General features: G+C 39.8%; 1 protein-coding gene across 2 annotated transcripts in view; it reads left to right on the top strand.

Annotated features, from left to right (window-relative positions):
* LOC139942149 (insulin-like peptide receptor) overlaps positions 1 to 18,942 on the top strand; it is a 98,110-nt gene that overhangs the window by 55,834 nt on the left and 23,334 nt on the right. For both annotated transcript variants that reach the window (XM_071938879.1, XM_071938878.1), the window contains exons 4-6: positions 6,984 to 7,147; positions 11,312 to 11,462; positions 12,794 to 12,898. In XM_071938879.1, the coding sequence (XP_071794980.1) occupies positions 6,984 to 7,147; positions 11,312 to 11,462; positions 12,794 to 12,898 (420 nt within the window). The remainder of the gene's footprint in view (positions 1 to 6,983; positions 7,148 to 11,311; positions 11,463 to 12,793; positions 12,899 to 18,942) is intronic.

Below are 18,942 nucleotides of genomic sequence, written 5' to 3'. Positions count from 1 at the left end.
TGATTCAAAGAATTTACTCTCCTGGTAGTGGCAATGTTTTTGAGATATTGACAAAGTTCGATCTTTTTCTTTCATTTCGTACCAGATTTACAGAACAAAATGTACACATTTTCAAAAATGTTTAATAAAAAAACCAAAATAAATAACTGCTTCTCCTGTATGTAGGTCATAATTTGTTGAGGTTATATTAAGTAAAGTGATAAAAAAGATGATATAGATCTCTCTACTTCCGAAAAAAATACAAATATCCGGTAGATGTTTTATATTTGAATGACCTCTCTATAGATGATGATTGTCATAGGTCGACCCCAGGAGCTACTATTAGCAAAGATGATGTCATTGTGTCACATTGTCCATCAACACGTTGAGGTAACACCTGGTGTATCTTCGGCAACATGTGGAAACAAAACATGACACAATGTTTTTTTGTGTCCACTGTAATAAACACAACTCAATAATCGAATAACCCTGACAAGTACATTGTTTTACTTGAGTTACAGACGCTGTACATTGTGTATACATGTCCAAACATGTAACTCCACAGTTGTGTACCGGCTATCAAAGCATACCCCCCCCCCCCCCCAAGTGTATCATAAAACTATGCTGCAAGGTTTTCATCATCGCCTTTCTGACATTTAGTATTTAAACAAAATACACCTACCACTTCTTGTGTTGATGCTAAAGAATGAGCCTATAAACTTGATAAGAATGAATTGCTAATTAAAATGCAAATTACAGGGATGATAACGGAGAGCAAAAAATTCAAAACAACTTGTTATTGTGATCGTCACTGCCCACATAATTAAAGAACCCCAGCCCATTTCTGTTGATACGATAACACAGTGAGATACCGCCGAGCACACCCAGGTTATATTAAATATCTCTACACATGCTACACTGACATCAACCCCCCCCCCCCTTCCATGCAGGATCAACGCAGCCGTCAACCCCACATCCCAGGTGCATGATGGTATTGTTTACAACTCTTGCTGTCACGGCTCGGCATGAAATATTTAACCCAATCATCCCAGCTCTCGGCCCTGCTTGGAAAAAGGAAACCCATTTTCATATTGACAAGCAGACGAAGAGACTGATGGCGTTGTGTGCTTGAGCTCACTGTGCTGAGGCTCACTGTGGTTCCCCATTGCGTTATAATACGTTGATGACATGTTAGAATACATGATGATACATTGGGTAGTAGTCATGCGTTTACTTTTACATCACGATCCAAACTGTTTGTCTTGTAAACTAGATCAGGGGTTACCTCTAAGATTGCTCCCGGGCAGCTTTAGGGGGAGGGGGGCTGGACCAGTCTATTTTTGGGGAGTGAGACATGACCGTGTTTATTTGAACTAAGCTGGATGGTGCTAGACATTTTAATATTTCTCAGTTGGGAGAAATTATCACCCAAGGTGAAAAAGCTTTGCATGTGTTCGGGCTTTGACAGTTCTTTGAACTTGACAAAACATAAACTAATTGCGCATGTAAAATGCTTTCGGATATAACATGGATTGGACCTCTATATAAGATGAAAATAAAGGAACCCAGAGCTACGTTGTTGATGCTGTTACCAAATATTTTCAGAGCAGGAATTTTGCCCGAGGAGAGGTCAGAAGCAGAATCGTAAACAATTTCTTGTCAACATCTTTCGGGGGATTGAATCTCTCCAAATGTAATATCCGTCAGATAAATCAAAACAAATTGAAATATAAATCTGGCTTCTCCAAATCCTTATTTCTCAAAATAAATTCATCAACACCACCTGCTTTTTCTCTCCTTTAAATATCTCATCATAAAAAAATGAAAAAGTCATCTCGTATTGAATTCCGTCCCTATATTTTTCTGTGTGGACTTGAAATGTACATCTGGTACAGTTGTCATTGTGCGTTTGGTGACATAGCGAGCTTCATATTGTTTTTGTCAACTTAAAATGTCAAACCCTCTTAGATACAAAGAGTAAGAGTCTCCATGTAAAGTGCCCTGTACTTTCTGGACATGCAGAGCTAAAGATGGGGGGAAATTACTGGAGATAGACGGGATTATATTGCGCGCCATCCAGAAGAATTTCTGCAAATTATTAATCTTTGCTGCATTTGTTCAGAGAGTTTCATGTCGGGTTTGATGTTTTGATGAGGTTTGGGGAGGGAAGCTTTAATCCAAGATGATTTTGTGTGTAATTATCAGCAATTATTTGTAGTCTCTGTTTTTGATTTGGGGAGGGGGAGAGGGAGGGGGTGTTTGTTGTCAATGGACTGAGGTGAGAGGAAGATTTTTGGGTTGAGTGTGTTGGATCATGGAGGCTGGATTGTTGTTTATCAGCAGGTACTTAATTGCATTACATTCCCTACTCTTAAAGGTTTTAAAAGTACACTGCCTTGTTGTTGATAACCCAGGTTCAGAACTGCTAGCGTGTTTGTTTGCTTCTAAAACCCTTGAGCTGCAAAAAAAGTGGCGATAAAAAGGAAATTTCTCACTGAAAACCAAATGAAATATAATTTATTTTGAAAGCAACACTTTGAAATGCAGCACGTTTATCAACATAAAATATAATGTAAAAATGGAAAGTCTGCTGCCACCTAGCGTTCCAAAGTCTCTCAATTGTTCAATTCAAACCTCAAGAAGTACATAGTATTTTAGGATAATGAGGGCTCAAACACCGATTGCTGATGATTAGAACAGGCGTAAATAAATTGTTTGGGGATGAGTAACCAACGAGTTGAAGTTATCAGAGGGTAATCAAACACACTATAAGGTGATAAGGTTTTCATTCATGTACCTGATGTATGAAGTCATAAAGAACATTCTGACAATTTTGTTCTTGAGCTTAAATATAAAAAGCTCGTTTGTGATGTGTACAACTTTGTTTGAAAGAGTGAACAGGTTTAATGTTTTGTTTTGCCAGTAGGCTGTAATACAATAGAGCACAATGTCTTCTTTATTTTGACAAATAAGTTGAGTTGAAACTTGATAACGACTGGTTGGTTTACCTGGGTTAAATTACTAATGGGAATAGTCAGTTTGATGACGCTCTTATACAAGCTATAATTTCCAACATGCCGGGAAAAAAAAAGATCCAAAAGACATTATCAGGAGTCTGTATAGCTGACTTTTGTCCGCCTTTCCCTTTGATTAACGATCCAGCTGTGCATAACACGTCGGGACTGAACAAACAATTCCTCGGAACATCTCTCCCAGATTACGCAGACTCTGCACCGTGTCCATGTCAAGCAATCTCCGCTACTCTACCGCGCTACTCCACCGCGGAGGTGAATAACAGGGGTTTCTGTGCGGAAATGAAAGAAAGACACACCACTGTTTGTGCCACATTGCTTCTAACCCCTACGTGGTAACTGAATGAACGTGTTGTCTGTTAAGTTGAGATGAGGTGTGGATGAGAAAGATACCTAGTTGTTCTAGATAACGTAGATTATTAAAGTTGTCTCAAGCTGAGGAGAGTACAGAGGAAGTTGATTGTTTTTAAGTCTGACTTGATGTTATTTGTGAAAGGGACTAAACAGCATGAAACGGATGCCCAACACTCAAAATATTGTCAGTGATAGGAGAAGTGCAAATTAAATGGCTTGACTTCCATATGTGTTTATTATCTCCGACAATTTGTCCTGGGGTAAAAACACCTGACATTGTACTTCTTAATTCATATCACTTTGTTGAAAGTCCCAAACAATTATCTTCACTTGATCCTTGCCCCACCCCTTTTATATCAATCAAACACCAGGCGAGGGGTGCGTTCCAAACGTTCCAAACGTTGCCAACAGTTGCGCACGTTCGCCAACAATTTCAAGTGGAACGAGTTGTGTGCTGCCACCCCTGCAAACATTGCCAACTTTAGGCGAACATACTTCTGAGGTGTTGGCGAGTGGTTTTTAAAATGGCGGACAACATACAGTATTATTTCCTTGTCACAAACATAATTACATTGTATTTTTGATGATTTATAATGAAGATTTAAAGTAACAAAGTTAATTAGTTGAAGAAATGATGTAGAAAAGAGGACTATACAGCAGAAACTAAGTTAAAAAATAATAATACTGCGTACGGTGCGCGCCATCTTCATTTCAGGGCGCCGCCATATCGACTTCACGTAATGCGCACCAATCAATCCAAAGATAAAAAATGTTTGCGCGAACATTGGCGAGTTGTTTGCGTGAGTGGAACGCACCCCTGGATGGCCTCCGTTGCCCCTGGTCCTGGCCTTGGTGCCCCCTCAAAAATGTCCCATGGACTTTCAGATTTTACAAAGGAAGTGCCCTTTTGCAAAAAGAAAAAGGCCTTGCCCTTTCAAAGATGAAACTCCAGGCCTGAAACACTCTTCGTGAATGTAGCGCTTCTTTCTTTCGTAACCCCCCCACCTTCCAAGAACCTTGTACTGACTCGCTCCTTCCATCTGCCACTAAACAATTAAAAAAGTAAGAAGTTTCTCGCATCTATACCTGATGTCACCTTATAAAATTTGTACTTGTTACAAAACAACAACCTGTCATGCCTCGCCTCCTGAGGGTAGAAAACAATGATGAGTTATATCACACTGTAGCCAGACAATGCCCTAGTGTATCAATCAGTCCAACCAGGTGATTGTACTGTGAGATAGTTTTTTTTTTTTAATTAGGTTCGTTGGGATGCACAATCCCTGATTAGTTCCCTCGATGCTCGCAAGGTCAAAAAACAAATTAATTTTAATATGTTTGGTCACGATCGTCTGATCATACCATAAGGCGCAGGCTGATTAACGAGCGATCACACGAACAACATCTCTTGGGTTTGTGCCATTTGTATACTCTCTTATTGTCGATCGTAATGGAAAGATGAATACTTGTTAACACTCATGATTAGTTTCCCCAACCTGCAGGTGATTGCATTGAAAAAACAAATTTACTCCCCAGATTTATAAATTGGTTTATAGGAAATAAATGCATGTTGATTTGTTTCCTGTTACATCTAATTCATAAAAGAGAAATAAACACAGCAGACCATGACATTTTGTAGGGCTTTAATTTAGTTATGTCTATACTCTTCACTTATGCATACTAATTATTTTGTTATTACGGCATATTTGTTCTTGTTCTTGTTGATTATAATATTTGTGTTCAAGCCTGCACACTCTGTATCTTATTATTGTTATTACGACAGTTAGGTTCTTGTTGCTTGCTGGACAATTTGTTGAAAAAAAAAACCCATTTCCATTCAACTCTGCACACTTTACATTTAACGCAATACGAATGCAAAGATTTTTCTGCAATTTACATGGAGAACAATTCTTCATTATTGAGTGGAATTAAATTGAAAATGAATCATATTGAAAATGAACTACAGACGCCAGTGTAAGTTGTAAATATTGGAGTATTTGCATTGAAGTGGTTTGAGCACACTGTTTTTAACCACATAAGGAATATCTAGGGATCGACCTTGTTTACACAACAATGAAGATTATGTTTTGTATTACTGGGAGAGAGGGAGGTAAATACAGGCATACTTGAGATGTAGGTCATATGCAATATCTTACGTGACCCAAGCCTGGTTCTAGATTGCAATACCTGCTACTACTAACACATAGGATTCAAACTGCCTCTAGCCACCGGCTAGCTCTAGCAATGCAAATTTCATGGGTTCGAATCCCACCTGAGTGATTTTCCTGTGGGTTTTCCTTTCGCAGAACTCTGGGAAGGTGCTACATGTATGTACAATGCCAAAACATTGGTGTAAGGGGAAACAAAACATATTTGTTTTCTAGATGGTTCTGCATCCTTACTTTGGACCCAACACAGCTCTGTTTTGTTTTTCCGTCCACTCCTTTCCTGAGAATCTGTCCTCTACCCCACTGTCTCTTCAATAGATCTCTCATGTAGCCTCATTGGTCATATTCCGCTCTGCCAAGAGGGTTTAAATTTCACCATTTGTTTTAATTTAATGTTGCAGAAATAATTGAGAGCTGGGGGCTAGGGACTAAATGGTGCGTTCATGCATGTCTGATATAACATGTCAAGTTTTTTTTTTCTTTTAAAAGATCACAATTCCACTTGAGTCTGAGTCCCTTTTCTTCTGAGACGCCATTTACATTAAACCATTGTTAAACTTTAAGCAAAATCATTTTCTAATTGATAAAAATTAGACAGTTGACAATGAACTGGCAAAAAAACAACTTAAATTGTTTCAGACATACAGTAGGAGACATACGCCTTTTGGCGATAGTTTGTTTTATTTTTTTTTTTACTTTTATGCTCTCCTGGGCACCCCACTGTTGTTTTACTTTGTTTTCTAAAATATGATTAATGTATGTACATGTGCTTGTAAATGTGATTGCCCGAACAAATATTATTATTATTATAGTATTGTTGGGTTACAACTCTTTCCTAGAAGAGTTTCAAAATTGAAACCATTCTATAGGAGTATGAAAAAAAGGTCATTACACTATGTGACATTTGTCTTTTGCAAATAACTTCCTAATGGCTTAGGGAATAAAATGATCTCTCCAGGATAACAGAAGGGGTAGTCGCTAGAGTCTGTCCGGGCAGCGTATTTATAATGGACTCGCGTTGCAGAACATAGAATCTATTTTCTTATAAGCCTTAGATTTCCTTCTTGACGTTTATCAGAATGCTACCATCTTTGTAATCCTTCTTTACTGAAGATCCATTGAAACTGGGGCTTTGTGGTTCACTCTGGGTTTGGACCTGTTCACTTGTGAAATAAAAATAGCCATGGTCCAATAAGCCATTTGCGTGTTAGATTTGAATATTGTCTGGAACAATGACGTGCTTGATCACAAGTTACCACTTAAGTTTGAATTCCTCAGACTATTGAGACAGTTGCTATGTCACATGATCAGTGGCGAGGCTTTGCGTAGTTAGTACGTAAGAGATGGTGAACACCCATACACAATTCAGAACCAAAATGAATATTCTTATCCCGATGCAAATTTAACATCTTATAAAAACGATCTTTGGTTTTGTTTTTCCTCCTTGCAGTATGCCCTTCTCGTTGCCAGTCAGCCTGTGATGAATCTTTGACTTGTTGTCACGAGTCATGCATTGGTGGGTGTGATGGACCTACAGATAGAGACTGCATTGCGTGTCGGAACCTCATCCTTAATGGCAGGTGTATAGACAGATGTCCAGAAAATACATTTGTGGTAAGTTTTTATCAATTAATATTTGTCCCGGCCTATTTCCTACCTCCCCCCAGGTAAAAAAGGAGGACAGTTCTTTTCAGAACTCCCAAATTCCGGAAATCTACGCTGCGGTAGTAGAATAGAAAGCAAGACAAGTTTGTAAAAGAATATAATCTACCTGGCAAGTTGACACACACATTTTTTATTGATACATGCAATGCCTCAAATTCCATACTTTTGTTTAAATTACTTACTTACTTACTTAGCTGCGTAGGACTGGGTGTCCCTTGGCCTCCTTTGAGAACCATCCCCATTCATGTCTATTTCTAGCTAAGTGCTCTGCCTCATGAAGTGGAATGTTGGCATCTTCCTGGATTTGCACCTTCCAGCGCAATGGTGGGCGTCCTCGTTGGCGTGGAGTGTTGAAGTCATTGTAGTAGACCAGGTTGGGTAGCCTGTAGCTGGCATTCTGATGACATGGCCAAACCAGTTCAGGCGACGTCTGGTCACTACATCTGTTATTGTTGTGTTCATGTTAAGTTGCCTGCGTATTTCTTTATTTCTCATTTTGTTTCTTAAAGAGACACCTAGTATGGAGCGGAGGCATCTCATCTCAAAGACTTCCAGTTTTTGTTTGGTGGCCTTTTTGAGAGTCCAGGATTCCGAACCGAATGTTGCTATTGGGAGGATGAGTGATTTGTAAATTCTGGTCTTAAGTGATCTTGAGATGTCATGGTTTGACCAGATGGTGTTTTTTAGACGACCAAATGACCAGGCTGCAAGCCTAGTGCGCCTCTTCACGTCTTCTTCCATAGATGGAACATTGCTTCCTAGGAACACAAACTCCTGTACTTTTTCTATGGGAATGCCGTTGAGGGTGATGTCTCTCGGGTCGTCTGTCATAATTTTGCATTTGGCTGGGTTGATTTTCATGCCCCATTTCTTGCAGGCTTTGTCCAGTTCATCTGTTGCCACTTGGAGTTTCTCGAAAACAAGATCCAGTAGGGTGGTGTCATCTGCATATCTGATGTTGTTTATGCACGTATCTCCCATTTGTACTCCTGAATCGAGTTGTCGGAGCCCTCTCATGACAAACTCAAGGAACAGGTTGAAAAGGACTGGTGGTAGGAGGCATCCTTGCCTAACCCCAACTCCAACCTTAAACCACTCTGAAATTTTGCCATTGACGATTATTGCACACTTCGTCTGCTCATACATGGATTCGATGAGGTCAACCAGTTTACTCTCTACACCAATTGACCTTAAGCATTTCCAGAGTGCTTCTCGCCAGATGGTGTCGAAGGCTGCTTTGAAGTCCACAAAGTTCCAGTGGATGGGCACTCGTCGCTCTTTGGCTTTCTCAAATATCTGTCTTGCGATAAATACTGCATCCGATGTTCCTCGAGCTCTCCTGAAACCCATCTGCTCTTCTGTTAGGTGTGCTTCTATAGTATCTTGGATCCGATTGAGAATTATCCTACAGAAAACCTTACCCGGGATGGAGAGAAGAGTGATGGCTCTGTAGTTACCTGGGTCTAGCTTGTCACCTTTCTTAAATACAGGGGTGATCAGGCCTGCACTCCAGTCCTTCGGAACTTTGCCTTGTGTCCAGGCAGTGTTTATAATTAGGAGTAGGAGCTGGTTCATCGATGCACCCCCTGCTTTCAGGGTTTCAGCTGAGATTTTGTCCAGGCCACAGGCCTTGTTCTTCTTTAGTTTTTTGACAGCTTTTCGGAGTTCATCTAGGGTGAATGGTAGTGATGGTTGACACTCTGGGGGATCTGGTATTGAGTCTAGTATGTCTTCCTCTCTTGGGAATTCTGTGTTGAGGTGATTGTCAAAGTATTTCCGCCAGCATTCCAAAACTTCACCTGGTGCTGTTCTCAGGGTACCATTTTTGTCTTTGGCTGCAGCTGGCAGCTGGTATCTTTTCCTTTTCTCCGGCCAGATTTTTGACTCTTTTGAAGAGTTGGTGGCTGTCATTTTTTGTATGGTCCTCTTCCATTTTTTTAGTTTCAGCCTCAATGAGTTTTCTTTTCCACTGCTTGACTTGCCATTTAACATTCTTATTTAGTTTTGAGTAAGTTGTTCTGTTATTTTCAGATGGTTTGTTAAGCATCGTGATTCTAGTTTTTCTTCTTTGGTCACATGCTTTCATGACCTCTTCTGGGAGACCTTTGATATGGCGTGCCCTTCTCAAACCCACTGTTTCTTCTGTAATTCTATTAGTAGTGTCTTTGAAGGTTGACCAGATCTCTTCAAGCTCAGTGTCCACCAGTCCTAGAAGAGGTTCGAATGCTCCGCCAATTTTTGCTTGAAACTCTTTAGCAATAGTAGCATTGCATAGTCGGCTGACAGCGTACCTTTTGGGGAGTGACTTGATCCGTTTGGTCTTTGTTGGATGCAGCGATAGTTTTGCTAGGACCAGATTGTGATCAGAACCAATGTCTGCTGAGCAGTAAGACCTGCAGTTGAGGATATTGCTCATGTTGTCTAGTTGTGTGATGATGTAATCGATCATGTTGCGGTACCTACCACATGGGGATGTCCATGTTGCCTTTCTGGTGTCCTTGTGTTGGAAGAAAGTGTTACAGACAGCCAGCTTATGGAGTGTGCAGAATTCAAGGAGTTTCTCCCCTCTGCTATTTATATCTCCCAGACCAAATCTGCCAACAGTTGGTGTCCAGAGTCTGTGTTCTTTTCCAATCTTGGCATTTAGGTCTCCCATGACAATCAGCTTTTCTTTCTTGCTGACCTTTTGAATATGGCATTGTAGGGTGTCATAAAAATTGTCACTTTCAGTCTCACTATGCGCCGATGTTGGAGCATACACTTGAATGACATTAAGGAGGCCCTCCTTCATCTTGAATTTGGCAGTTATGATTCTTGGCGAGACTGTAACGAAAGTCTCTAGGCACTGCAGTAGTGTGTGGGATATTAGAAGTCCCACGCCTTCCCTGCTGATACCGTCTTTTCTACTGGATAGCAGGATTGGGTCTCAGGTGGGTCTCACATAAACCGAGGATATCTACATTGAATCTTCTCGACTCCTCAAGGAGCATTTCCCAGTGTCCCGCTGTCTTCAAGGTCCTAACATTCCATGTACCAATACTAATTGTAGTGGAGCTCCTTCTTCTTTCTGTAGGAGGCACTTCAGTTGGCAGCAAATCATCCGGCAGATTCTTAGCACCCCTGCCGCTCTGTTGCCAGTGAGCAGCCACCGGGACTCGGGCCCTATTCGGGGGAAAGACTTTCATGTTTGGTTGGTTTGTCCAAAGGAGTTTTGACCTGGTATACATACTGGGCACTCGGCCATTGGCTTCCCAGTTGGGTGAGATGTTACTTTACTACTTCCAGGGGGGTGGGCCACCAGCCGCTTCTCCTAGATGACAGACCTCCATGTGGGTTTCCAACGGTTTTCCGTCCGTTTCCAGTCTAGGTGTTTTTATTCTGGGGGCATGGAACCCAGTCGTCTCTCCCAATCTGCCTGCTCTTTGGTGAGCAGTTGCCCAGGGTGCTCCACTTGGAGGTAGGGACTAGACATTTGTATTGATAGAGGCATTTCAGTACCAGAGTAGGGGCTTATGATGGTAATGCCCTCCTTTTCGCCTTACGGCTAGGCACCCGCCCGGTCAGGGACCAGCTGCTAAGCATATCCAATACCATTTTGCACCCCTAAATAGTTGGTCTCTAATATAAAATACAGAATGGGGATTATAGGTGAAGGTTAAGGTTGCTTGCTATGCTTAACAAGAAGTTTGATTGTTAACTTGAAGCTTTAGGTCAGTTTGATCATTAGTTACTCAGTTTGACCATCAATTAGTTTATTTGACCATCAAGTAGTCATTTTGACCTTAATTAGCATCAATTACCCAGTTTGACAATCAGTTGGTCTATTTGACAGTGGGTCAAAAGTTGATCACCGATTACTCTGTTAGACCATCAACTTGTTGCCCCATTCAGTTTGTCCATCAATTTCTTAACAACAAAGCAAACTTTAACATTGGCTTTACCCTAACTCTAACTCTACGCATTAATCCTTGATTTAGGACAATAATATCAATACAAATTGCAAACATAAAACATTAAAAGTCTTTGTAGACTGTAGGAGGCAAGTCTGTTCTTTTTGTATGATTGGAAATAATCAGTTACTATGGTTACTCTTTGATTTGTTTTCCCATTTAGTATCAAAATCGTCGGTGCATTCAAGCCGATAAATGTCCGCCTAAATGGAAACTTCACAAAGGTCATTGTATTATGGAATGCCCAACCAGCTACATCACCAACATTACCAACTCACGCTTCTGTCAACAGTGCGAAGGACCCTGTCCAAAAGGTACAATAACCAGGAGGGAAATATAACAGTCATTAATGTATCCCTTTGACCAGGAGGGGAATATAACAGTCATTAATGTACATCCCTTTGACCAGGAGGGGAATATAACAGTCATTTATGAATCCCTTTGACTGATAGAGAGGTCCAATAATAAAAATGTTATACATCCTACTTAGAGTTGTGTAGTTACGAAAACTGCTAAGGGGAAATGAGTGTTGGGAAAGGAGACAGTTACAAGCACTGGCTGGTAAACTGGTAATACAATTAGTATTATCAACACATGGCTTATTGGCTGGTAACTGTAGGAGCAAAGCGTTATGTATTGGTTGATAACATGTTTTTACCTGGCAAGATTTCTCAGTGCTACGCAAATTTGTGTGCTTAAACACATTTATGAAGTACATGAAATTGCCTGTTCTAGGGACTTATATGCAAAACATGTAGCTAAACATGGATTAAACCCAAGTCAGATTGGACCAGGGGGCCAATATAAAAGCCACACAGTCCAATGCACTTTTTTCTGGAGAACAGAGGACAATATACTAGTTATACTGACCATATGCATTACATGTTTGACATAACATGCATGTAGTCAAAAAAACATGATGTTAAATTATATTTTGAAGATACAATTCTGTAACAGACAACCTCTTTGCCTGCTGTTCAAATTACATACATGAACTGGACCAAGTATGGAGCCTCGAGGAACACCAGCATAACTCAATTTATTCCCTAGAAATTGTACTCATGGTCAAATATTAATCACAATTTTTCAGCAAAGTTCCTATGATTGATAACACTGCCTTGTTAGCATTGGACTCAACATATGTCTCAATATTAAATTTAGTTTGTCCTTCCTCCAAGTATGTTCCAGTAGTGGACCAAGTAGTAGGCCTTGAGGGATACAGGATAGACACACATTCATGTCGTACTTTATCGTAGCAGCCAGTCTTGTTTATAAATTACATTTACCCAAACTTGATAACATTTCCTGATGGTATAACTAGGAATTCTTGACAGTAATGGGTGGTATTTCAAACATGTCCTGATATTTCAGATAGAATAGAATCTGAGCTCTCATAGTGTTTCTGACCTCAGCATACTTGCTGGCATTTCTTCCCATCATTATTAAACAAATCTGAATGAAGATTCTTTGAAATTACAATCGCATTAGACGAGAGTGCTTTAACAGAAATGTCAGATTGCTTTCAATTTTGGAGGAATAGTTAACCATCCAAGCGGGGTATTCAATCTATAACACCTTGAATGTGTAAAGAAAAATGAAGGTTTGTGAGTAATACGGATGTACATGTTGTGTTTTAATTTGACAGTCTGTGGATACGGCACCTCAATAGTCAACGCAGTAGGACATTCAGAGACACTGGCTGGTTGTACTGTCATCAACGGCTCCCTGGAAATAGGCATCCGCAGTGGAAGTAAGTTTCTTATCAACATTTTAATGAAATAATTTGATTCATTTTCCATTTCATGTGGCACTCGTGTACAACATTAACTCAGTGATTATGCCGCGGACCAACTGAGCACTGAGCATCAATAAGATAAAATACAACCTTCAACCCAGGGGGTGATTAATTGTCTTTTTTTATGACCCTGGTAAAAGACAATTATAATTGCAAGGCTTTGTGTAATTACAGGTACCAATAAAATGGTTGTTAAGTGATTGCATTATTTATGTAGCAGTGTATTGCAGTCAATAGGATTCAGGCCTGGTTCTTAGTAATCTCACCATAAGTTTGACCTTGGAAGCAGGCCTTAGGACATGTAAGATTGTTACCAAGGGCTGTGACCATGAAGGTGTGGGCTTAATGGGTGTGGCCAAGGGGTGGGGCCAAATGTGTGTTTTTTACATCAATTGAATTGGTAATATACAACTAATTTAGAAAAAAAACAAAACAAAAAAAACTTAAAATTAAAAAATTTCAAGACCTAAAATGAAAAAAGAAAGAGACCAAGCATGGATTTCGACCAAGGCTAAGGCTAATCACGAACGACTCAGAGGAAAATCCAAGAATAAGTATTTTTTTTATAAATTTACTAGAAAGGATGCTCTTACTGTTGAATTTCTTTGTCATGTTCCCTGTATTCACAGTAAGCATATAAGGTTATTGTTCACTGAGGAACCAGACTCTGGTGTCACTTTGGTATGGAAGAAAAACATAGAGTTATATATAAGAACTAGAGCGCGCACTGGCCTATATACGCGCCCAGGTATGCGAGCAGGCGGCCATTTTCTAAGTTGACAAAACAGCTATCTCACAGCGTGTGTTTGTGCGGCCATTTTGTAAGTTGAACAGCATCGCGTGAGCGTTCAATAAAAAAAAACCTTAAACGTGTATTGCTTATTCAACGCGCGTGCAGAATGAAGCGCTTGTCCTCTTGCGGTCCCGTGGCGTTTGTGCACGAAGCATCACTCGTGCACCCTCTAGTTCTTATATATAACTCTATGAGGAAAAACAAGATACCCACACCATCATTATAAAGAGCAATAGTAAATGAGATTGCATACAGTGTGCTCTTTGAATGCCTTAGTAGAAGCCATTGGGTGTATGTCACCAAAGACAGATACCTTAATTATGTTTTCTTCCCAAGCACTTATCAGTTGAGATATTGTGACACGTGCACTATCCCTTCAACCGTTTCATGTCACTCTTGAACACACCACTGAACAGCAGTACGGGACTTTACACAACTGAGAGACCATGTTTACTGGAGTCAGTTCTGCAACGGCTGAGACGGGCAAATATAAATAACCCAGTCCCAACGGTAGCCACGGTTACAAATGAATCTGTCTCGTGCCTTGACGCACCATAGAATTACAACTTGTTTTCAACCATTACCAGAGTGCTAGCACCTTCATGGCCTGAAGATGTTTTCTGAGGAGTAATGTTGATTTCAATTGCTCCACAACACTTGAGGTCATTTGGGTCATGAAGGGTCATGAAGGGTCAAGCAGCTAGGATATTTGCATATTAGTCTTGGCTCATTAAAGACCAGTATTCTCACTTGGTGTATCCAAATGTGCATAAATTAACAAACATGTGAAAATTTGGGCTCAATGGCTCCTTCGAAGTTGCAAGAGAATGGTGAAAGAACAAACACTGTTGTTTCATTACTTTGGGTGCTTTCAGATGCACCAAACGGCTTCTGCTGAAGTATTTTATTATTTTAGTGAGAAATTAGCTCTTTCTTAAAAACTCTTGTTTCTCATAATGCTTTCAACAGCTCTCCATTGCTTGTTACCAAGTAAGTTGTTTTTTGCCTTAAAGTAACAAATACAAGATGTGAGCATTATCACATATTGACGTCACATACAAATATTATGTACACTGTGCCCTTAAGGTAGATGACATTCAGCTGCATCTAGGTTTATTCATACGTTGGCGTTAATCACATTCTCATGTTTCATAATGGTGGCTAAATCCAAACCCCCAAAATAGCTTGACTTAATTGGGACATTGTTGATGGCCAAATGACATATTTAGAGAGATCTCGGCAAGGGTTGAAACACAATGTTTGTTAGAAAAGGAAAGAATTAGATGTTTATAGGAAAAGGTGTATTCTTGCACTTGATCATTGACGTCATTTAATAAAATTGCTTATTGGTTACGTTGTATCTGAACAATTTCACAAAGGTACTATTGAAAGAATTTAGAGGTAAACTGCTCTTATTTGAAGACGTTAAGTAAAAAGGAAAGTCTTGGCTGATTTGGATAGCAGTGATTGACATATTATTCACGTGGCTTCAAGTTCCAAAATGTCAACTTATACAAGGTCAAAGATTTGCCTGCTGTTTCTGTTATTTTGGGGTTTGATCAGCGAAATCTCCCTGGTTGCCACGGTCATACGAGTTCAAACAGTTCACATCTTAGCTGGATTTCCTTCAAACCTGCTTGTTACTGCTTTTCAGTTTTCTAACTGGACTCCCATCTTGTCTATCAATCAGCTACAATATGTCTACCAGTAGTGGCTTAGCATGTAGTCATCACACACAGTGAAAACACTAAAGGAAATAGAAGTGTACAAACCATAGAGTTATATATAAGAACTAGAGGGCGCACGAGTGTTGCTTCGTGCACAAACGCCACGGGACCGCAAGATGACAAGCGTGTCATTCTGCATGTGCGTTGAATATGAAATACACGTTTGAGTTTTTTTTTTATTGAACGCTCACGCGATGCTGTTTGTTCAACTTACAAAATGGCCGCACAAACACACGCTGTGAGATGCCAGTTTTGTCAGCTTAGAAAATGGCCGCCTGCGCGCATGTCGGAGCGCGTATATAGGCCAGTGCGCCCTCTAGTTCTTATATGTAACTCTATGATACAAACAGACCCTTTCAACCATGTGGCATTTGCAAGCCTCAAAGAATAACCCACGGCACCACAGCAATTGCCAAGGTGCCCTTTGCTTTTTGTTGTAATGCCCTCCTTGCAAAGTTCCAGTACAAACATTACATTTTCCTCTTAGACGTGCCCCCTTCAAGAGGGAAGTTCAAGGCCTGCAGGCATACTATATGTAGTGTGCATGTCCTCAATGTGCGGTACATAGTGAAAGGTTTTCATTTTTGAAACAATCCTTACGCCGGTTTGATAAATGGTATATTATTAAAGACAGTGGACACTTTTGGTAATTGTCAAAGACCAGTCTTCTCACTTGGTGTATCTCAACATATGCATAAAATAACAAACCTGTGAAAAATTTGAGCTCAATCCGTCATCGAAGTTGTGAGATAATAATGAAAGAAAAAAAACACCATTGTCACACGAAGTTGTGTGCTTTCAGATGCTTGATTTCGAGACCTCAAATTCTAAACTTGAGGTCTCGAAATCAAATTCGTGGAAAATTACTTCTGTCTCGAAAACTACGTCACTTCAGAGGGAGCCGTTTATCACAATGTTTTATACTATCAACCTCTCCCCTTTACTCGTTACCACGAAAGTTTTTATGCTAAATTTTGTTTTGAGTAATTACCAATAGTGTCCACTGCCTTTAATCCTTTTATACAGTGGAGAAGGAGCTTTTAGGTCAAAACAAATCAACAATTCCAAGTATAACACGTCATTCTACCTTTAGTACCCACAAACGTGCTACGGCAATATCCCATCAAATTAACACTGTGCTACCCACTGGGTATAACAGTGGGGGAACATGTTTAGAATTGAAAGGTTTGCACGGCTAGTTGTGTGTAGGTACTTGGTCACTAAGGCTCCCGCATTCATCTTCCATGCATATTGATCGTTATTTTCAGTCCCTACACGTCTTAGATAACCTTTATTTCCACTCTACTAGGTGTTAGTTTTCCTTTCTTACCTTCAATTATATTTGAGATCGTTGGTTGCATTAATGTCTATTGCCTTGGGATGACGAGGCTATAAACAACTCACAATAGCAATAGTTATTGACAGCAACATGGAAACATGAATAACAAGTGCCCAAAAAAACAATGTTAAATAAGGAAATATTAATCATGTAAAAAGGTTTTGCAATTCTCTTATGACTTCATGTTTTGATTGTGATCGACAAACAAGTCATAGTGACAGGTCCTTAGGGATAACCATAGGAGAACCATATATTTGTCCATCAATCTACTTCCTTTTTTATGAGGTTTCAAAACATGCATTGAGTTCCTATAAATAGTATAAATAGTCAAACCAAGATAAAAATTGTATTTTTTAGTTTGGGCATGTGATTTTTTACTGGGCTTATTATTTATGCATTTTGTTCTGAAGTTGTTTCTGAAAGATATCATCTTGAGTAAAAACAAATTACCATCCAAAATCCAAATCAGAATGATGAATATACAAAATTTGCTCCAATATTTATTTTGTCTCGGAAATACAATCTCTCTCAAATGTAACTTTTACATAATAACCTGTTAATTGCCTTTTTTTGCAATTATTAAAATAATGATGTTAAATGCCTAGCAGCTCTAAGATTTGTTTTTTGAAAGTATTATTTGAGTTTTGAGATTTCTTTGGGGAGTAATATAAACTCCTCACCAAAGTGCCCTTTCACTCTTGAAATGCAGTCATCTCCTGTACCCTCCTCGCTACCCATTCAACCTTCCAGACACAGAGTGCAATTAATAATAGTTTCTCAATGGTAGAAATGTCAAGGGTGCAAGCTGGAGGTTTTTGAAGGTCATCTTTGCCTTCTAGGAGAGACTTGTTCGGTAGAGCTGTCTTGTTTGTCTTCCCTTCAAATTCACATAATCAAATTGAGGTTGAGATGAACTTAGTCTGGGCCCTTTTTTGTTTTATGGAAATAACTATTAGTGGTTATAGACTGCGGACAGGAAACAAGAGATTTAAATGAATTAAATGTAATTTATTTAAACAATGATCCAATAAAATGTTGATATTGCTCGGAGGTTGGTAGGAGTTGAGTCCAATTAGCACTGAGTCCAATCCCACGAAAATACCTCCACTAAACAACAGATCAACTTAAAGGAACACGTTGCCTTGAATCGGTCGAGTTGGTCTTTGAAAAGCGTTTGTAACCATTTGTTACAAAATTGATATGGTTAGAAAGATGTTGTAAAAGTAGAATACAATGATCTACACAAATATGCCTCAAAATTGCGTAGTTTTCGTTTTACCTCGTCGACTAACACGGTTGGCCATTTATGGGAGTCAAAAAGTTGACTACCATAAATGGCCGACCGTGTTAATTCGCGACGTAAAATGAAAACCGTGCAATTTCGAGTGATACTTGTGTGGATCATTATATTCTACTTTTAAAACATCTTTCCAACCATATACTTTTCATAACAAACGGTTTCAAACGCTTTTTTATAGACCAACTCGTCCGATCCAAGGCAACGTGTTCCTTTAATAAAAAGAAATGTCATCTTTGTTTTTTCGTATGTATCACCCAAAGTCGACCTCAGTGATGTGATTCCAACCGGGGTCAAGTCAACCCTGCCTCATCCCAGTTAGACCTTGGCTGTACTCCCATTAGGGTGTCACTTAACAGTCATTCGGTCTCCTTATCCTCAGTGTGTCTGATACACAACCTCAACCCTGCCTCATCTCAGTTAGACCTAGGCTGTAGCCCCATTAGGGTGTCATTTATTTTGGACAGTCCATAGTCTCCTGATCCTGGACTCTTGATCCAAAGAGTGATCCATGATGATCTAACTTATCCCATAGGCGTAGACATGGAAGGATTAGAACCACAAGTGAAGGATATTTTGGTAGTTTCACTGTTTGATGTTCATCTGATTCAGGTCTATAGGCTTGAATATTCTAGAGGATCTCAATTAGCCCAGAGGGGTAGGGGTACACACTGTTCTGCCCTGTAGGGGTAAGCCCTGCAGATGTCTACCCTGTAGGGGTAAGCTTTGAAGGGGGTAAGATACCCTGAGGGGTTCCTAGAGAGGGTAGAGTCTTGATTGTTGAGGTTAAACAGGGCACCATGTGTTAGCAACAGGTTATTATTGATACCTGCTGGTTTCAAC

Source organism: Asterias amurensis, chromosome 9 (genome assembly GCF_032118995.1).
Source record: "Asterias amurensis chromosome 9, ASM3211899v1".
Classification (NCBI taxonomy): Eukaryota; Metazoa; Echinodermata; class Asteroidea; order Forcipulatida; family Asteriidae; genus Asterias; species Asterias amurensis.
This window is presented reverse-complemented; position numbering and strand designations above follow the sequence as displayed.